At 35.1% G+C, this 20181-nt stretch overlaps 1 protein-coding gene across 1 annotated transcript in view; it reads left to right on the forward strand.

The window, feature by feature from the left end:
• DYNC2I1 (dynein 2 intermediate chain 1) overlaps positions 1-18769 on the forward strand; it is a 28139-nt gene extending 9370 nt beyond the window's left edge. Inside the window, exons 8-24 of the mRNA XM_062621509.1 lie at positions 505-582; positions 1060-1252; positions 2914-3016; positions 5800-5929; positions 6458-6569; positions 6919-7013; positions 7336-7465; positions 8315-8487; positions 9115-9277; positions 11525-11638; positions 12681-12742; positions 13791-13842; positions 15463-15523; positions 15731-15827; positions 16109-16240; positions 17186-17406; positions 18514-18769. Of these exons, the coding sequence (XP_062477493.1) occupies positions 505-582; positions 1060-1252; positions 2914-3016; positions 5800-5929; positions 6458-6569; positions 6919-7013; positions 7336-7465; positions 8315-8487; positions 9115-9277; positions 11525-11638; positions 12681-12742; positions 13791-13842; positions 15463-15523; positions 15731-15827; positions 16109-16240; positions 17186-17406; positions 18514-18685 (2088 nt within the window). The 3' untranslated portion in view covers positions 18686-18769. The remainder of the gene's footprint in view (positions 1-504; positions 583-1059; positions 1253-2913; positions 3017-5799; positions 5930-6457; positions 6570-6918; positions 7014-7335; positions 7466-8314; positions 8488-9114; positions 9278-11524; positions 11639-12680; positions 12743-13790; positions 13843-15462; positions 15524-15730; positions 15828-16108; positions 16241-17185; positions 17407-18513) is intronic.
• The last annotated feature ends 1412 nt before the right edge of the window (positions 18770-20181 follow it).

The raw sequence follows: 20181 nt of genomic DNA on the forward strand, positions 1-20181 counted from the left end.
CTATTAAAACCTGGTTGGTTTCATGCCAGAAGTACTTATCTATCTTTTCTTTTCTTCTAATTTTCAATCAATTTACATTATTTTGGCTTTAGCTTAAGTACTTTTATAGGGTTTTCTTCCCCTAATGAGCTTATAGAAAGCACATTTGTCTCTTCACTGACTTAATTTTGCTGACCTATGCAAGCCATGCTGTACAATATTGAAATTATAGGCAGCACAGCAATTCTTAAGTCTTTCCCAGCAAAAATATTGTTGGAAAAACAACTGGTCTTCCCAGGCTAAGGTTGAGTTCTATCTTGTCTTCCTATTATAATTTTAAGTCAGTATTTATAACTTCTTAATACACTTTTATTTATATTTCTAAACAGAATTTGTTATGTGTTTGCTTGAAAATGTAGAAATATTTCGGAAGAACAACTATTTACCTATCTTTATGCTACGATTTGGCAGATAAACCTTTATTTTTTTCTAAGATTATTTAACAGTTTAATTTTTCTTATTTAGGCAATTAAAGATACACACATCTGTAATTCAGATGCGGGATTTGATAATTTTTCAGCAAATTATGAAGATGATTTTGAAGTAAGTAAAAGCATACAATTGTCTTCTTGAAGTAATCCTAAAATATCAAACTTTATTCACAGAAAGAAAAATTACAGAATGATACATGTTTTTTACTTACGCATTTTTTGGTGACAGTAAATAATAGGTAACTAAAATGTTATGTAGAAACTGCTATATATGTATTTAGATTTCATCAGAAACAACTTCTTTTGAGTTGAAGTCTTCACAAAAGAAAAAGAAAAAGGGATCTATTTCAGGTACTGAAGAACAACACTATGGGAATGTCTTCTGTTTTTAAAATTACTGCTCAATCAAGACATGCCATTTTCTTCCTGTGTGTTATTTTAAAATGCCTTTCAGTTGGAGGATTTATTGCCATTTGTATGAGAATTTTACTTTTATTTTGACAGCATTTTACAATTTCTAAAATAGATTGTGAAAAATACATCTATAATCCATGTTTATTAGTTATTGAAAGTCCTGTTACTTCTAAAGGATTATGAAGAGGATTTTGATGATGATGAAGGCAAAAGTGAAGAAAGAGGTGAAGAAGAAAATCCAAGAGAGATTCAGTTTTCTAGAACATCAGAAATTGAAGAAATTCAAAGAGCAATTAATGCAGAAAACGATAGAATTTGTACTTCACTGGCAAAGGAAATTGAAAATGAAAAAAAGGAATCAGTCGTGGGTATGTGATTAGACACCAGTCTATTTTTATTAAATGTATGAGTAACACATATAATATAAGAGTAAACAGGACACTTTTTCTAGAAGTCTGCCTGAAGGCAGAAATCTGGTCCTCTAGATGAGTCACTTAGGTTTATGGGTAAGTACTGTAACTTTCACATTGCTAAAGAATGATTCAGAGGCATTACTAATCATTTAAAATGTGAAGTATAAAAATTTACAGACTGACATTTAGTAGGTCTTAATTTAGGTAACGGGAGGATATGAGAGTGTGGGTTTTGAAAACTGGAGGAGTGCTAGAACAGTTTGGGGCTTCCTGTGATATTAATTTGCCTTTCTCTCTTAAGCAAAGTTGAAGCCACTTCTCTGGGTGGGAGGGTGAGAAAAATACAGATATTACTTAAATATATATTTCTATATCAGTTTTAAAATGCAGGGTGTTTTTCGTGAAATGCAACTATGGAATTGTTGTCTTGTATTCAGTTGGTCTGATTCCTGTGAGTTCCAGATCTACTTATTTAACAAATACAGTTGTGGTTCTGCTTTTCACTCTCCACTCATGTGAATGGCAGTAGAGAATTATTATTCAAAAGAATCTAAAACAACTTCTTACTCTAGCTTGTATGAAGTTTGTACAGTCACAGAAGGATAGCATGGAGTTTCTTTAAGTCTTTACAGTATCCACAGATTTTTGGTTAAGTGTTCGTTGCAAGTCAGAACTAGTATACTGTAATATGAATTTCTTCTTGCAGAAGATTTATGCAATTATTACTGTTTTTCTAATAAACAGAGTGGAATCGATAAAATAATTCCATTAACGGTATAGATCTAATAAACAGGATGGAATTCTAATACAGAGTTAGATTTTTAAATTCTGAATTGTAACAGTGCTTCATCGTAAATTACACAGCACTCTCTTTTTGATAAGTTTTGATCCTCTGTGGTTAAAAAGGCTGTTGATCATGCTGGTAATGATTTTTAGAAGTTTAAAAGCATTTTACAAGTATTATTTAAAAAGGCAGTCTTCCCCTGAGGCAGTGAAACACCATTGGTCCTGACTGGAAGTTGGATATTAAAGTAAATTAGCTTCCAGGTGATAGCCAGGAAAGGGAGAAAAATCGATGTGACATCAGATACTGTAGTTGTTACATTAACCGTGGCTTTTAAAGCACCAGTTTTCAATGTTTTGCTTATTCATGCAAGGGTATCAGTTAAGCTTGTGTTGATGACGTTCTCCGCTAGCTGTAATGATGAATTCTAATTTAGAGATGTAGCATGCATATGGTGTAGTCTGTATGAATTCGTTATGATTTTTAGAATTGGTCATAGAGCATTCTACTGCACACAGGGGAAGAAGAGGACTCCTAATGGCAGGAGAAAGAAAGAGGCACTTTCTGCAGCATACTCTTCTAAAATAAAAATTACAGTGGTCAGTAATTTTTCATTGATTGGTAAAGGACCATAATAAAGGAAAAATGCTGTCCCATTGCTGAAGAAGCCTATTGTACTAATAACTGCTAGAGCAAGTTGTGTAATGTGCAAACTAATAACTTTTAGTAGCTGTGTTATAATAAATCTGTTGCTTTTTAAATTTACTGCTTTATATTTCAGTGCACTGTGAAGTGTGAATTATAACACTAACAATGCTTTAAAATATCACAGAAAGGCAATACCCTTCTGTCAGAAACTCTTTCTGTGGATTATTCATGGATTTTCAAATGGCAAACCAGCGACAAAGTAGCCGAAGTATGGCTAATAAGCAGAAGTAAGTGTATTTTAAATTATCCACACAAAATTTCAACTCGCTATGAGAGATGTAATTTTTTTTCATTGTATTTGAAATATGTGAAGGTTATAAAATTGAGGATTTTAGAGACAAATACTATTTTTTAAGCTAACAGTAATTAGCTCTTGAGTAAATACAATTTATGGACTTTGCTACATGTCATTTAATAGCAGAAATTTACCTATATAGCTGTTTTTCTGAACCATTTTAGTATAGAATGAGCTGCCAGGATTGTCATTTCTTTGTATGATTCTTCAGTCACTTAATTAAATGCTGACTTAGAGTACCAAAGAACAAGCCTTTTAGCTGCTCTCAGGGCTCTGCAGAACTGTAATTTCTTGAAATAATCAAGTCTCTATATGGCACGTATTGTTCCCAAAATAGCATGTTCCTTTTCAGGGATAATACCACTTAGTGTAAAAACATGTTATTACTGATCTAAAGTTGATATAGATTTGAGACATCTACAGCAGCTCTGTCTTTTTAAAGAAAAAAAATTGATGCCTCTTTCTTGCAGAACTTGCCAGGAGCTCCAGATTTATCTGAAACACTGTATATAACTCCAGTTTTTTATTACATCAACTGGACACATAAACCAAGAATATTAAATTTTATTGACAGTGCCAGATTCCAGTGTGTTATGGCTGCACATCAGTGGCTAATGTTCACATAAGGAGATTTTATTGTCTGGGCTGTCTAATTCACCTTCCCTAAATTTATATGCCCAATATGCTCATTGTCTAGGCTTCCTCTCTAGACAGTGGAGACAGATTAAGAAATTCAGGAAGGCAAATTACCTTCTGATGCTTGTCAGCCTCTGCTGGTTATGTACTATGACTGGTATGACTATGTATACATGATATGGCTTTGTGTACATGCTAACAAATTATATAACCTGTGAAGAGAACTAACATTTCTGTGGAAAGAGAAAGGGTTTATGGGTTTTAATGCTGAGATAATACATTGCTAAAAGAAAAAGCATTCTATAAATGAGCTGTGGCACTTTGGAGTTGCAAGTATTAATATGAGTCCTGTTAGTTTATTTTAAGGATTTTTCTGCATGTATCATTAACATTTGTAACTAGGAAACAAGTTTCATACTTTTGAATTGTATCTATCTCAGCAATCTGTGCCCCCAGTTTTTGTGAAAAGGTGATGCATTAGGAAGTGGAAGTAGAAGTAAAAATAAAACATGGATGAGAAATGCAATAGATGTCACCAAATAACAGAAATGACATGTGAAAATTGTTCTTATACATAAAGAAAAATCCAGCCTAAAATATTGGAGGAGAAATTCCAGCTCGTATTGCTCCAGTCCTTTCCTTTTTCCAAAACTACTGAGAAGAAACTGCAGCTAGATTATGTATCTTCAAGATTGTTTAGATACTGAATTGCTACAGACCCATAATTGTATCTGCTTTGTATTTGTATTAAGTATATTTAAAAAAAAAAAAGTGCAAGAGCGAAAGGAAGACTACAAAAATTTTCTTGTTGTCAAGGAACTGTAGTATAGCAAGAGCATGGAATTAACTTGTAAACGGACATCTGTATGTAATTCAAGCAGTTAACTCTTAAAATAACAGTTTTATGACATTAAAGTAGATAGTTGTGTGAATTGCGACAAAGATTGACTCTTTTCATTATCCACACAACCATACAAGTGGAGTGGTGGGAATCTCTTTGTAGTGGGTGATAATAGGAAATATCACATAAATGTTTTAATATCACATATATTAAGATAGAATATATGCAGGTAGACTTGTTTTCCAATTAAGAATCAAAATACAGTTTTATTTGTGACCAGAGAAGGAAAAAATAAGAATCGAGGTAGGCAGAATGTAAAGGGGTTGAAGGAAGCTGGATAAGGCAGTTGACTTAGTTTTTATCATTCAATCAAGGAAATTTAGGAAGATGGAAAAATTTGTCATTTCATAGGACAAAGAGATTTCAGATATCTTAAATACTACTAATGTTATCAACCCCCCAAAATATAATAAAAAATACACAGTCTACCTCAATGTTGAGTACTCGTTTTCATACGTTTTAGATCAAGTCCAATAGTTCAGGAACAGATGGGTTTTGTAGGCCTACTTTTTGGGGAAGAGGTCAGTATTTCTGCCCACAGGTTATGAATCAGTAATAGAGTTATTTAATATATATATTCTAAACACATTTTAGGGTTGCTGCTGCTATTGTTATTTGTTTCCCTTCTGATGTGAAGAGGTACAAATTCACGCAGTCTGTTACCAGTGGAGGTCGTCCAAAATACATTTGCATAAGTCTAGCAAAACCAGGACATTATAGACAGTCTTTGCAAAGCATGTAGACCTATAGGGTGTGTAAGCTAATAAAATGAGTATAGGAGAATTACCCACCATCCTAACAATAGGAAGAAGGAGACATTCATCTGTTACCTCTCAGAGAAAACAGCTTTTGAATACTTAGGCAAGATGACTGTGCTATGCTTTGACAGTTTGTGTTTAATAATAAACCACTTAAGTTTGCTGTTTGCGATCAGTATTGCATTTTCAAACATTATAATTATCTCAATGTAACATTAAATAAGAATCCATAACAATGTTAAATGTACTTCTGTTGGTATATTTTTATCTGTCAATAAATTTTGGTACAGCTTCAGTTTGTATAGACAGGTGAATTGTTAGATCTCTGGTGTTGTACAACACCAGGTGTTTTTTCTTTTGGAATACCAAATACTTGATCTTAACCATTTTTGTGTTTCTCTTTTGTAATTCATTCTAAAGAAAACGGAGTTCAGAACTTCTCCCACTAATCGATCTGGACTTCTCAATGAGTTATTCTTTACTGGATTTGCCTCCTGTAAATGAGTACGACATGTATATCAGGAATTTTGGTAAAATGAACACCAAGCAGGTGGGTAACAAATATGTAGTAATATTTAAATCCTGAAAGTGCTGATTCTTGTTCTGGAAAATAATTTTCCTTATGAAAGAAAGTTACTAATAGGACAGCAAAGTCATAAATCCATGATTTTTATTTTTTTTTTTCATCTCTAAGACTTAATTATCATAAAGCAATTATATAAAAACTTTTGGCCATTTTCTTTTTGAGTTAGAAGGTGACTCTCTTGTGTTTCTTCCCCATTTTCTAAAGGACTTTCTGTATGTCTGTGGCTCATTACCCCAAGTATGCTGGGTTTAGTGTTTATGCATCATTGAAGACATTCTGAATTTTTTGAGTAGGTCTAGCACTGTTGTGGGAAATGTGGTAAAATTGTCACTATTCTGTGCATGCAAATGTGTCAGTATGTTTAGGATTGAATTTAGAAACAGAAGAGGTTGAGCACATCCATTTTAAAAGTACTTTACGTTCTATTCAGTTATGTGCTGTCATTCTTATCTGTGTCAACCGTATATTGATCACTTTATATCTCTGCTTAAGGCATATGTTCAGTGTAATGAGGACAATCTTGAGAGAGACATCCAGACTGAGGAAGTTGAGACATTGGAGAAATGGACACAACATCCAGGAGAAAGTGCCCTTGTATCTGGAGGTGAAGTACATTTTAATCTTACAAATTTATGAATGTATGCGTGTAAACTTTCTCTTTTGTACCCATTAATTGTCAAAATTTATGTGCATTGATAGGAAACTGCTGTAGGCATTTTTAATCCCCTTGTGGAGGGGGTGGAGGGTGAGTGGCAGAAACAGTTTCTTCCTTCTGATTGTTTTTTGTGTTGGCAGGAGATATGATTCCCCAGCAGATCTTGTTCTTCAGTATTGTTATTTCTGCTGAAGAGAAGTTGATTCATTACGCTCTCCTCTTGCTTGAAAATGACATTGTTCTTATGTTTTCCTTAATTGATTTCCTTTTGAAGCTTTTGGGTTTTGTTTTTTCTTAGGTCCCATAAGCAGCCAGGATATGTCAGTGAATGGGACTCTGACACCAAAAATTAATTCACAAAGATTAGCAAATTTCCTCCGGTCTGCTTGCCAGGTACACTTATGTACTTAATATCCCTTATGAGTTGTGTGCATAAGTATATAGTGTGATAGATCACTTACAGTACTCATTCTGACTAATTTAAATAAATTACATAAATAATACTCCTTATCAGGGAGATTTATCTCTCTGCAAAGAAATTGAACCAGAGCCATACAACTTTTATTCTGTAAGCTGTATTTGTGAAGGTATGAAATCATCAAGAGAATTGATAAAGGTTTATTAAATTAATCCACATAATTTAGAAAGCTACAAATAGCAAAGCTGAAAGATAAGACGACCCTTTTATTTCTATAAATGTAATTATGTTTGAAAGGTGATTGCTGTTTTGCTAGAGGAAGACCAAGTTGCAACACAGCCCAGGTGGAAACTAAGATCTCGACAAACCAGTCTGTCTATTAGTGATAGCTGTTTCCAGTTAAATACTAACCAGCCATTCCTCCATGGTAAGGGAACTTTATTCTACACCTTCTAGTTTACAGTGTGAACTCTTCTTACTTATGCAAAGTACCATGGTGTTTGTCATGACTGAAGTGCAAACAGCACAGGATACATAAATGATGTGAAGTCCACTTTTAATCGCGCTAATCTTGCTGTAGCTCTGTGCAGATTCGTGTCACGTAGGGAACATCAGAGCACCCCAGCTGCTGTGAAACCAGAAATACAGCCAGCAGTTAGCATGATACAGGGGTGCCCTAGAGGTAATTCTTGCCCCTGTTGTTGAAGAGCCACCCAAGGGGTATAATTCGTTTAGTCTCTTTATGCTGACAGCAAGGCCAAAGCTGCAAATAAAGCCAGGTTATTGAACAGGGAGAATATGGCCTGATCTTTTTGAACTGCAGTTATTTCTTCCCCCTAGAAACAGTAGAATTTTATATAAAACTTAAAATGAAAAATGGAGCATCTGTAATTATGTTAGGAGGACCTATTATAACACAAACACATGTATTTTAACATGAGCACGTAAGATGAACCAGAAAAAGCCTGGCCTGTGCTGTTTCCTGTTTCAAGACTTAGCTTTATTTTGAGTATATATATACTGATGTCAGATCAGACTTTCTGACTCTCTTCCTTTTTTTCTTTCTGCTTACTTCTAATTTTTTGGATTCCCTCTCTCGTCCCTCCTTTTTCTTGTATAGTGTCTAAAGCAACCCACTGTTAATAGAAATAGTCTTCATAATTACATCTTTTCTTCTTTAGTTGTTGCTATAGCAGCTAAATGTTTGTTTTTTATCTGCAGTGAGTTTATTTATTGCTTTTCTTCCCTGACTTTTTTTTTTTTTTTGATTGTTTAGACCGAAATATATCCTGTCTGTATGTGTCTCAAGTTCGGAGGCAGACACTGCTTTCTGTTCATGGTTTACCTAAAAAGCCAGGTGTTGGTTTACTGAAAAGAAAGAGCATTATATGTGTTTGGAACATCTGGCAGCCCTCCAGTCCTCAGAAAGTTTTAATATGTGACTCAGAGGTATGTTTTAATAACATTGTATGTTTGCCCATAGAATAAAAGACTTTATTATGTATTTATGTTTGTATCAGGTATGTAGTTTGGTTTTTTGTTTTCTTGTTTTGCTGATGGATGTATCATTTTTTGAGAAACATTTGAGCTTAGTGAGGAAAACACTATTCTGAATCCTTTTTTTGTGCTCCAGTGCAAGAATGTAGTGATGGTCATGGTATTTTTTTGTTTGATTGGTTGGTTGGTTTTGGTGTGGGGTATTTTTTTTGTTTGTGTTTCTTTGGTTTTTGGTTTTTTTCTTAATTGTGACTCGATTTCATGGTTAAAGAGTGAACAGAAGTAAAACACTGGTTTAGATTTTGTCAGAACTTCTCTCTACCCATCGCTATCATACAGCTGAATCACACTTCAGCTTTGTGGCAGTAGATACAGATTACATAACAATTGCCTTTGAAAGGAACGCCTACTGAAAGTCTTGTATCCTTCTTCCCTTTTAAATAAGTTGTCCTTCTGCTGTAAATGCATGTAACCTGTCTTTTCTGGATTTGCATGCCTAGGAAGAACAAACATTTTGGGCTTATCAAGTCATTGGCCTTTATCATACTATCAACTGTGAGTGTGATTTCTGCTTAACAGGTGATATGTTGCTGCTTTAGTCCCAGTAAAACAACGTTAGTTTTTGCTGGAACAGTAGATGGTTCGCTGTTGGTGTGGGATCTCCATGAAGACTCAAGAATGCATCCTCATATCATGATCAGTGAAACTGACTGGACATTTAGAGTTCCAACGTTTTCCACTGGTTAGTATCTATGCATTCTGATCAGTCATTTTGTGGGCAGTGAAACAATTCCACTGGTAACTGCTAAGAACACTCTTTCTTAGTAACCTAGTTCAGCCAGTTCAGAAATTATATTTAGTGTAGTAAAAATTGCCAATCAGTAATTACTTTAAAGAAATGTAATCTAGCTCAATATGCGTCATGCAGTAAGAACAGATGTGGACCAGATATAGAACCTAAGGACCATTGTAATATTAAAATGAACTAATCAGCTACTACCTTGTCTAAAATCATTAGCTTAGTCAATTTTCATGATATCGCCCTTAATATAACCTACATTTCTTTATATACATAAAACCACACAATTAAGATGTATTTTAAAAAAATCAAATATAAGGGTTTTTTAATGTCACTTAAAGGTTGCAATTTGCAGTTGTGCAAATTGTCACCTAATCCTTGATGTTTCTGTAAGGTTGCATGCAAGGCAAGTATCCAAGTGTACACTGCAAGTGTAAACTTGCAGTCAGTAAGTTTGCAGGTGACACCCGGTTGGGTGGTATTGTTGGAGGGTAGGAAGGCTCTGCAGTGGGATCTGGACAGGGTCGCTCTCAACAGCTACCTAAAAGGAGGTTGTAGCAAGGTGGGTGTTGGTCTTTTCTCCAAAGTAATAAGTGATTAGGGCAAGAGGAAGTGGCCTCAAGGTGCACCAGGGGAGGTTTAGATTGGATATTAGGAAAAATACCAATTATTTAAAGTATGAGTAGCATGTTGGAGCAAAACCTGGGCATGCGGTTTTCTGCCATCCATCTTGTCACATGAACATAATCTCTGGCATTGGGGCCAGTTGGCAGCTATAGTGCGCTCTTTCCACATTCTTAATGGCAGAGAAGCACAGCAACAAAAAGTAATGTGGAATTAATTTGTTGCATTGTTTAGATATGACCCAAGTTAGTGTTGTGTACATATTGGGAAGCCAGAAGAAAGTTTACTTTTCAAAAGCTCTTGTGGGTGACCTCCTTTCATACTTTGACATTTTCTTGTCATTGCATTTCTCTTTTTCTACGCTCTGATCATTGGATTTGTGATCAAAAATAGCAAAGACTTTTGTAAATTTTCTTATAATTCATGGGCAATGAATTCAAAAGCTACAGAAGTTTATTTAGGGCATATAACTGACATACTGGAAGATGCAACCTGAAGTACTTCACTGTGCATTTTAGTTGGTGTATGAGATTCTTATATATGAATTTGATGGAAATGAATGGATCTCTATGCCTATTACCAATGTTTGTCATTGCAATTAAATAGAGGAGCAAGTCATTAAGCTTACTGATGTTTTCATTGTGCATAGTTGTATGTTGAGAGATTGAGAATGAGGTGTGCAGACCAGCATTTGTCTCAGTCTTAATTATAAATTGGTCCTGTTTTTCTTGGTGCTTTATTGTATCCTAGAGTGACAAATAAAGCATAGCCATATTTTTGAAAAGAATTTCATTACTGCAAAATAAGTCCTTTATGTATTTTTCCTTTGCTTGTGTGCAGGTGCTACCATTTAACTTGCACTGAGATATGATTATGTTTCTTTAAAAATCTACCACACACGTGCAGAAAATCCTGTTTTGTTCTCAAGTGCAGAAAATCCTGTTTTGTTCTCAAGTGTATCTAATTGCAGTAGCCCTGTAAAAGTAACCACTAGTTAGCTGTTTAGACTTTTAAATTTTTTAGCAGACGAAGGATGCTTGGTCTTGTGTTGCACAATGGGCAAGTAGTCAAATGTGTGTATACAGTTTCATGCAGTTGCGTATAAAATCAAGCAGGTTTTAATGCTGTATACTTAGGAAGCTTTATGCTTTTAGTCTTAAATGGGATTAAGTTCAGTGCACAGTGCAAGTCTGGAGATCAAGAGTATCTGCAAAGAATGCACATTGAAATTGCTCCACATAATACATTTAAAAACGTTATTAAAGAGTAAATACATTCTTTCCTGTGGTAAGTTGTTTGATTCAGGGTAGTTACTTTCTCTTAAGAGTGAATTTTTTCTTCAATTTTATCTTTTCTGTAGTAAGAAGTGATTTATTTCTACCTCTGTTTATGGAGCTTGAAATTGGCATAATTCTTTTCATGTTTGAGGCTTTGTAAATGTAATTCTGAAGTTTATTATTTGCTGTTCTTTTATTGTAATCATTCTCTCATAAGCTGAAAAGTGATCAGGGTTTTGGTTTTGTTGGGAATAATACTGTGTTTAACTTTCATTATCCTTAATTACAGATGGCATTCTAAACTCGGTAAACCACACCTCTCCTATAATAGCAGTGGAACCTGTCTCAACCTCATTCTGCACTGATCAGAATTATGGACTCTCAAGCCTCTCTTACAAGGATGGTATGTAAGCTGGTTTTCAAAGCATCAATACATCCGAGTCTTTCTGCAGGTATCTAGTGAAGCAAATATAGCCAAAATCCAGTTTATAATTCTATTTTGACTCTTCAGTTGTCTGTGGTATCAGTTGAATACAACATTCATGTTTATTTTCTGCTCTCATTTTTATGTAATGTTCATTCAGTGCAGCTTCACATCAGATGTGGGTACATGGTTGTTAGAATATCTGTTTTCAAGATAGTATTTTATTCTTTATTGATAAAACAAGCCATCAATCAAAAAACTGCCTTTAGAGAAGTCTTGGGGCTTTTGTAATGTCTGAAAAAAACCTATCTGTATCAGTGAAGTAACTTCTTATATCTGAAAGCACTAAAAAAGCCTTTTGCCTAATTTTTTTATGACCAACCTTTGAAAAGAAATTCTTATGCCCCTCAAATTCTCAGGCAATGTGCTAGAGGAGACATTATTACTTCCATTGCTGATTTTTCACTTTGAAGTCTGTAGCATTCCAAAGAAATGTGCTGCATATTGCAGGTTTTGCAAGATTTCATCTGTTGTGCTCTTAGGTTCTGTTCCAAAGTCCATGCAGAAACCTGACACTTTTAAAAATGCAGAGATCACCTGCCTTTCTGGTAGAACAAACTGAACATACTAGGATAGATAGGTACATGGAATATAATATTTCAGTTGGAAGGGACCTGTAATGTTCATCTAGTACAGCTGCCTGACCATTTGAGGGCTGACCAAAACTTAAAGTGTGTTGTTAAGAGTTATTATCCAAATGTCTGTTAAACACTGATAAGCTTCGGGCATTGACCACCTCTCTAGGAAGCCTGTTCCAGTGTTTGACCACCTTCTCAGTAAAGAAAGTTTAATTATGTAATTTCTTCTTCGGTAAAATTACTACACTCTTCCTTTTTATACACCTGAGAGGATCATAGGCATTTCAGAGAATGTATTAACCTAAGAAATGTTTCAGAACCTTTGATATCGTTCACGATGAAGGTCAGTATATGAATATATATTGTTACTGTTCTTCCCATAGAAATGTCAGAGCCTCCATTTCAAATAGCTTCAATGGATGAAAATGGAATCCTCAATATATGGGTAAGTAATATATGTATGAAAAGAGAGAATATCTTCTGTTGGAATAATAAAATATTTCTAGTACAGCAACCCAAATCCAGGATTTGTGATGAGAATTTCCTCCCTGAAAAGTACAGCAATACAAGCTCAAAATTTTTGACCTGATTTCCTAAAGCCATGATATTGTCCTTAAGCAAAACTATTAACAGGTACATGAATTCATGACAACAGGCAATCAGTAGTTCTGCTTCATAGGAATAGGTTCCCATATTTCTGTTAATTGCATAAGAGGACATTGGTCCTCTTTCACACACCCGCTTTGTTATTTGAATCATAGTGGTGTCAGAGGCTGTACTGAATGTGTGTGAGAAATGACATTCATAATTTATATAAAATAAATATTCCAGAGTCAAAACATGAAAACCTGTGGATAAGATTACCCTGCCTATAATATACTGGTCAGGTAAGCACTAGGTCTTTTGCTCTTAATTACTGTCCTGACAACTGTTCTTTCTATCAGAAGTTTGCAGTCATCTTCCGGTGCAGCTCTGGCTCAGCTGCTGAATCTGTTGTTTGCATCTGAATTGATCTTGCTGGAGGAACTGAATGGTTTAGTGAATAATAAGGGGATAGAAGTATTTCCCTTCTGTATCACTAGTTAAATCCCTTAAAGCTCTAAGTAACTTCAGTAGCAACAGATTCAGGCCAAATGATCCACCCTTTATGTCCCATAAAAAGCATAGGAAGTGTGTTAAAGTTTCTTATTTGAGGGTTCAGGGTTTTTTTTCATGACCAGCCAAACCACATAAGATGCCAAGTAGTGATTAAGTGTAGAATGTAATCTCCCATATTCTGTTTTCCAGCAGCGAACTTCCAGCAGGCTTTTGAAGCTATTTGTAGCATTGTAGACATTGACAGGGAATAAAGAATCTACCTGTAATCGTTGCAGTGTTAGACCTGCCTATCTAAGTGCTCCTTCAGATTTATGTCATACTTTATTATAAAAGTTTAAAACTTTGAAATCTGGGAAATATTTATTGCTTATTAATGTGAAATATTGACTTTTCAGGTAGTTGTTGAGTTACAAAAAGTGGATTTAGCTGGTTCACAAACTGATTTAGGTGAGTACACTGGAAGTAGAATAAAGCGTTTGAGTTTATTAGGAAGAGTCAGTGATGGGAAAAAATAGTTTAAATGAAGGCCAGTCTTATGAGGAAAAGATTCATTCTGAATTGGACATATGTCATATTTGGGGTTATTGGTCAGGTTATCATGAAAATTATTTTCTCTGCGATCTGAATCTCAACTGCTAATTCTGTATTGGTAAGTGCCACTAGACAACCACATAAAGTGTCAAAGCAGGTTTCTGTGTCTAGAACACTTGTTTGTTTTGTTTTTTCTTCAAAGAATATGAGATTTTATGTCCTTGGTCCTCCTGTTCTTTCTTTAGTTCTAATCAAATCTGTTATGCTGCTTTGTTACTGCCTATATCTCCATTTTGATAATTGTCCTGAGATTTCTCTTTCGGGTAACATACTTAATGTGAGAAATTGTGTCCATGAAAAAGGTAGAGTGAAGTCTATTCAGTTTTTCTTATGTGAGTGAAGAAAATCACTTTTTTTTTTTTTTCCTATTCTTTGAACAAAGTCAGACTTACATAAAATCATAGAATAATTAGGGTTGGAAAGGACGCTGCCACGGGCAGGGACACCTTACACTAAACCATGCCACCCGAGGCTCTGTCCAACCTGGCCTTGAACACTGCCAGGGATGGAGCATTCACAACCTCCCTGGGCAACGCATTCCAGTGCCTCACCACCATAACAGGAAAGAATTTCCTTCTTATATCCAATCTAAACTTCCCCTGTTTAAATTTTAACCCATTACCCCTTGTCCTGTCACTACAGTCCCTAATGAAGAGTCCCTCCCCAGCATCCCTATAGGCCCCCTTCAGATACTGGAAGGCTGCTATGAGGTCTCCATGCAGCCTTCTCTTCTCCAGGCTGAACAGCCTCAAGTTTCTCAGCCTCTCTTCATATGGGAGGTGCTCCAGTCCCCTGATCATCCTCGTGGCTCCCCTGATCATCCTTGTGGCATACTTACCTAACTGGAGAAGGCTGTGACTAAAATCCTGATACATTTTTAAGGTACATATATAAAAAAATGAGGTAAGCTGACAAGCTAGGTATTTTTATCAGTTTTCTATTTTACAAGCTATGGTCATGTGCTGACACAGTTTTACTACCACTAGCTATTTTTATTTTATCTGTTTCTTTTTTTTTCGCCCTTCAAAAAGTTCTTGTGCTTGAAGGATTTGAATTATTACTGTTACTCTCTACTAACAAGTAACATAGACCAACTTTATGAAAGCATTATTACACTTTCTTATTACTAGAATTCATTGTCAGAGATCCAAGTGACATAAATGTGCATTTTCATCATTGAATTGGGTTTTATAGAGTGCTATCAGAGGGTGTTATATGTATACTATGAAACTAAACCAAATCATGTTTCCCTTTTTCTGCCCTCTTTCATTAATTTCTGTCAGATTACAACTCTTCAGATTTGAATTCTGAAGTATGTAGTTATTAGTGAAGTAATATTCTTACATATCGAAAGCTCTGTCTACATTAAACGATTATAAAATATAATTTTATTTATTAGTTTAGGTTTTGATTTGATGATAGCGTTTAATGCAAGGTGCTCCAATCAGTTTAAATAATTATGTTATATAATTTTAGGTTTAGTTCCTGGAGGAAAAGTGAAGTTAGTACATAGCTCGACTATGGACTTGAATAACAGGTAAGAAAACAGGGGCACTTAGATTTCATGTTTATCTTGTACAATTAATGTAGGATATATTTAACAATATTTTAATTAATTGTTTGAGGTTTTTTAGTATACACTGCTTAGAGCTAGTCATAGACATTTTAAAGAGTTTCTCCATGTACTTACATAGCTTTAGGAGACAACTTCCTGTATTTATGCAATCTTTTTTACTTTTCCTAGCCTTTTCCCAAAGGATGTGCGCCAGAGAATGCCTCAGACACTGGCCATTAAATTTCTGTCTTCTAATCCTAATAATTTCATTGTTGGAACAAACATTGTGAGTAATCTGCTGAAATTCATCTCGTTGTTTTTTGGTTTTGTTTTGGGTTTGGTTTTTTTTTTTCTTTGGAACCTACCCCATTTCCTTGGAATTTTATAAGTAGACTGTATATAAAATTTATATTTTGGGACTGTTATTAAAATCTGCTAGCTATTAACATTTGTTAGCTGTTAAGGATCTTTTAAGGCAGCTGCTCTGTGAATTATTTAACAACTTCTTGTCATACTGATAGTGCAAATTTTGTTTTGTTTAATTATCTTTCTTCATGTTGTTCTCAGGGACTGGTAGGCCACGGTACAAGACATGATTTAAAAGTTTTTCCAAAGCTATTCAAACCCAGGGAAAGCGGACCGAGATCAATAAGCATCAATGCAATTGATTTCTTCCCTTTTGGAAAACCACTGTTCTTGGTATGAAAATATTTTATTATAATGCAAGTTTCGTTTTTTAATTACTTACTGAGGGAGGATTTCTAATTTGGTGTATTTAACTAGATGTGATAGTTGAGTTACCTCATTAATTCCAATCTGTGACAACCAATCTTGTGTCCTGGTGTTTGAACTTTGCTTGTGTAAAAGGTGGACCATCTGTTTCGTGGAAGCAAATGTCAGTCTTACTTCAGTGTTATAACTTGCCCTTTGCTTTTACCAAAATTCAGCATTACAGGCAGGTTTTCTGCTGTTAATGAAGCCTCAGCTGTTTCTCACTCATCGTATGTCTCTTATTGACATCAATTCGGAGACAAAAATACCTGTATTGCTGGAAAATAAAGGTCTCTTGGACAGCTCTGGGCATTCCCTGATTTCCTTTTCTCCCACATCAGGCCTACACTTGGTGGAAGTGTACCCTGTGGTCAGGTGTGTTCGAATATGCCTCCAGCAGTTCATATTGGCACACTGGCTGTTTTTATTTATCTCCCTTGTGAAAGTTGATTCAGTGGCAGCTGGATCTAGCTTTGGTAGGATTTTCTATCTGCTTATCTTTGCATATATTTGTACTTGATCATCTAAAAAGCTTTCTTTCTAAATTTGCCATGATTTGCATGATTTCATTGTGATTGCCCAAGGTATCCAATGAATGTGCTTGGTTACACTGCAAGTATTGTGTGTCACCTCTGTGCAGTCAGAACTTTCCTTTACCAGTGGGGATGTAAAGGTGGCTTAGGGTAATAAGTTATTTTCTTTGTCCATAGAATAGTTTCATTTGTACCTGAATTAGAGCAAACTTATAAATGTTACAATAGGCAAGACAAAGGTTATAAGAAAATACCTGGAAGCAGTGATGTCTGCCTGTCTTTTGATTTAGGTTTAATTCTCAAAAATTAAATTGCAATTTTCTTTTTGACTACAATATAGGTTGGCTGTTCAGATGGAAGTATCCGATTACACCAAATGACATCAGAGTATCCCCTCATGCAGTGGAATGACAGCACAAATGGCCAGCCAATAATTGCCCTGCAATGGGCTTTAACAAGACCTGCTGTGTTTTTTGTCCTGGATGCATCATCTAATATTTACATTTGGGATCTTCTAGAAAATGATTTGTTGCCTGTGGCAAAGCAGGCTATTCCAGAGAAGTAAGTATATTATATTACTCTCTTTTTAACAAAATACTAATATCATCTACATTTTTATTAGAGTCTGAATGAGTATTTTTGCTTGAGATTAAATGTCCATTAGAGTTTGCCTTTCCAACTATGTATTTTTTTTAAACTATTGGAAGTGTGGAAAAAGACTGTAGTGAGCAAAGTTTTAGTTTATCCTTATTTACTTATTATGTAGTGATAAAGGAGAAATAATAACACTATACCTGATTTCTATTTATACTAATATCAGTTGGAACAGATGTCTGTACATGGAGCAGTTGCTGTTTATATGGAGTGAAAAATTCTGTTCCCACTAAATTCACGAGAATGTTTAAATTCAAAGGCAGCTTTGCTGGGTTAGGATCAAGCCCTAAAATAGGCAAGATGTTGAACAACATTTTAAAATGTGTGTATTGGGTATAGTTACCAATATAAAGAAATACATTGTGTTCATTGTCACAAAGTAAGCGCTATTCTTGGCTAGCATGTATTTGCCAAGAGTAACATCAGGGTAGTCTCTGCTGTTCCTGTAGTCAGTGTAGAGACTTGGGTCTTCTCTAGACTGATGCAGAAAAGCAGTTTAATTTAAGCTTTCTGGATTACAGTCATGAGAATTCTGTTTTCTCCCTGCTGGGAACTGTACTGGGAGACTCTGTCTTCCCTAGGCTTAAGTTAGTCTTAGTGAATATCCCTCTGACTAAAAGTTTTACTTGTAGCCTTGTAAACTATACCAAGGTGCTGCTAGTTTTGGGAGAAAATCATGTAATTTAAAAAGTTGTTGCACTGTACTGCAAAATACCATAAAACATAGTTCAGTTTTACAAACTTTGGATAATTTTTGAGTCATGATTAGAAATTGATGCTGGAATCTGTGAATAGGGAAAGAATTGCCTGTTATATTTACATTAAATGATTGCAACTGGTGGAAAGCTAAAGAACGTGCTGGGTATTGAAATAGTGAGGAATATTACACTGTGGTAAGCAGAAGAAAGGAATCATAGTTATCAGTAAGTAACCTGCTAAAACCACATTTGAAAGTGCCAATTTCTGTTAATCTCACCTTAATTAAAAACCACTCTTCCATTCTTTTTATTTCAGTGTTGTAACTATGGCTCTGCTGGGAGAACCAGAAAAAACAAATGGATTGTTAGGCATTGTGCTGGCCCAAGAGTCTGGAGAGATAGATATTCAGTGTGTAAAGAAGAAGTGGGCATTACCTCAGCCTGAGGAATTGGAAAAACTACATCTGATTTTACTGCAGTCTTTCTAGAAACAGGACACCTGTATCTGGGTGTGCAAATCAATGCAACATATTTAGATTATTTTTAACCTCAATTAAAAGATTTGTAATGTATTTGTATATAACTTGTTTATATTTTAAAGAGTACCATTACAATATTTCAGCTAAACCAGTATATTTTCTCAAACGATAACTAAATTTAGCATTATTGTAATGAAACAGATGAACTGTATTTCATTACTGAAAGTACTCTAGATGTATATATTTAAAAAAAAAATACAGAAAATAGATTCCTATAAATTACACTGCTGGTTTTCATTATTCTGCTCTGAAGTAAATGATAGAAATCCTTTATGGTGAACATAAAGTTGTGCCTATGTATAAGCAACAAGAATATGTGGAGATCTCTACCTCTGGGCCTTTTACACACTAACACTTGATAATACTTTGTTATATCTACCTAAAATCCTTACGCAGGTGTATCAAAATACAGATTTACATCACACAGTATTTTCGTTCTAATTTTGAACCTGAAACTTTGCAAAAGGAATACCTGACTAACTCCACTTTTCCTGATACGTGCACTACCTGTTTGATCCAGCTATTGTAAGCAACATACTGGTGAGATTTACTGAAATTCTAAATCCTTTGGGATTTCTGGTGTAATACCGTCCTGTTTAATCCTGAAAATTACTTCCAAAACTCTTGTAGTGAGGAAGAAGATAGTTGTCTATAATGTGATACTTTTGTACACTAATGGTAAAGTTTGGACCAAGACCAAGTGCTGAAAATGCCTTAAACTTTTGTGGCCTAACAGCTTCTGATTTAGGGAACATGAGAAAAATCATGATTAAACGAGCACAGATTTGGGGCGGGGGGTGGGGGCTGGGGACTGGGGAAGGGCAATTGTGCTCAGAATTCAGTGAACATATATTTAAGGTATGTACCATCTCCTTCTATACCAGACTGAAATAATTTGTATATTCTAATTAATTCATTGCAAATATTTTTGTATATAAATTGTTACTTAAGTTGAGCAAACTCAAAGTGGCCACATGGTGGTGCCAAGTCACAGCAGTAAAAAACGAGTGCCTTACATAAACAACAGGCACCGCTTCGGGAGTGAAGCTGTTGTATACCTCAGGAGCAGCGTCTGCAACCCAGAGAGCCCGATGAACTGTCAGAGACACAGATCCTAGTTCCCTGGTCTGCCGTAGACTTTTGTTTTTCCTGGGTATAAACACAAATGTCTCTCTTCACTGTTGGGTTTATATGGTCATATTGCACACTACAAGTTAAATTAGAATGGCTTTAGTAATCCAGATGGAAAAGAAATGGCAGGTACTTTTCACAGTAAGGTAGCAGAGCATCACTTCTGATACCTATAGTAAAAAAGCAAACCCAAGTCCCACACTCTCTCTCAAGGAGAGACACTCCACCACTGCTTCCCTGCAATTTAAGAACAAAATTAAGCTTTTAAATTATAGTATTTTTCTGAAAGAAATTTCTTATTATAATTTCATCAC

This window comes from Pezoporus occidentalis, unplaced genomic scaffold, assembly GCF_034315485.1.
Source record: "Pezoporus occidentalis ecotype Australia unplaced genomic scaffold, CSIRO_AGI_Poc_V1 ctg23, whole genome shotgun sequence".
Taxonomy (NCBI): Eukaryota; Metazoa; Chordata; class Aves; order Psittaciformes; family Psittacidae; genus Pezoporus; species Pezoporus occidentalis.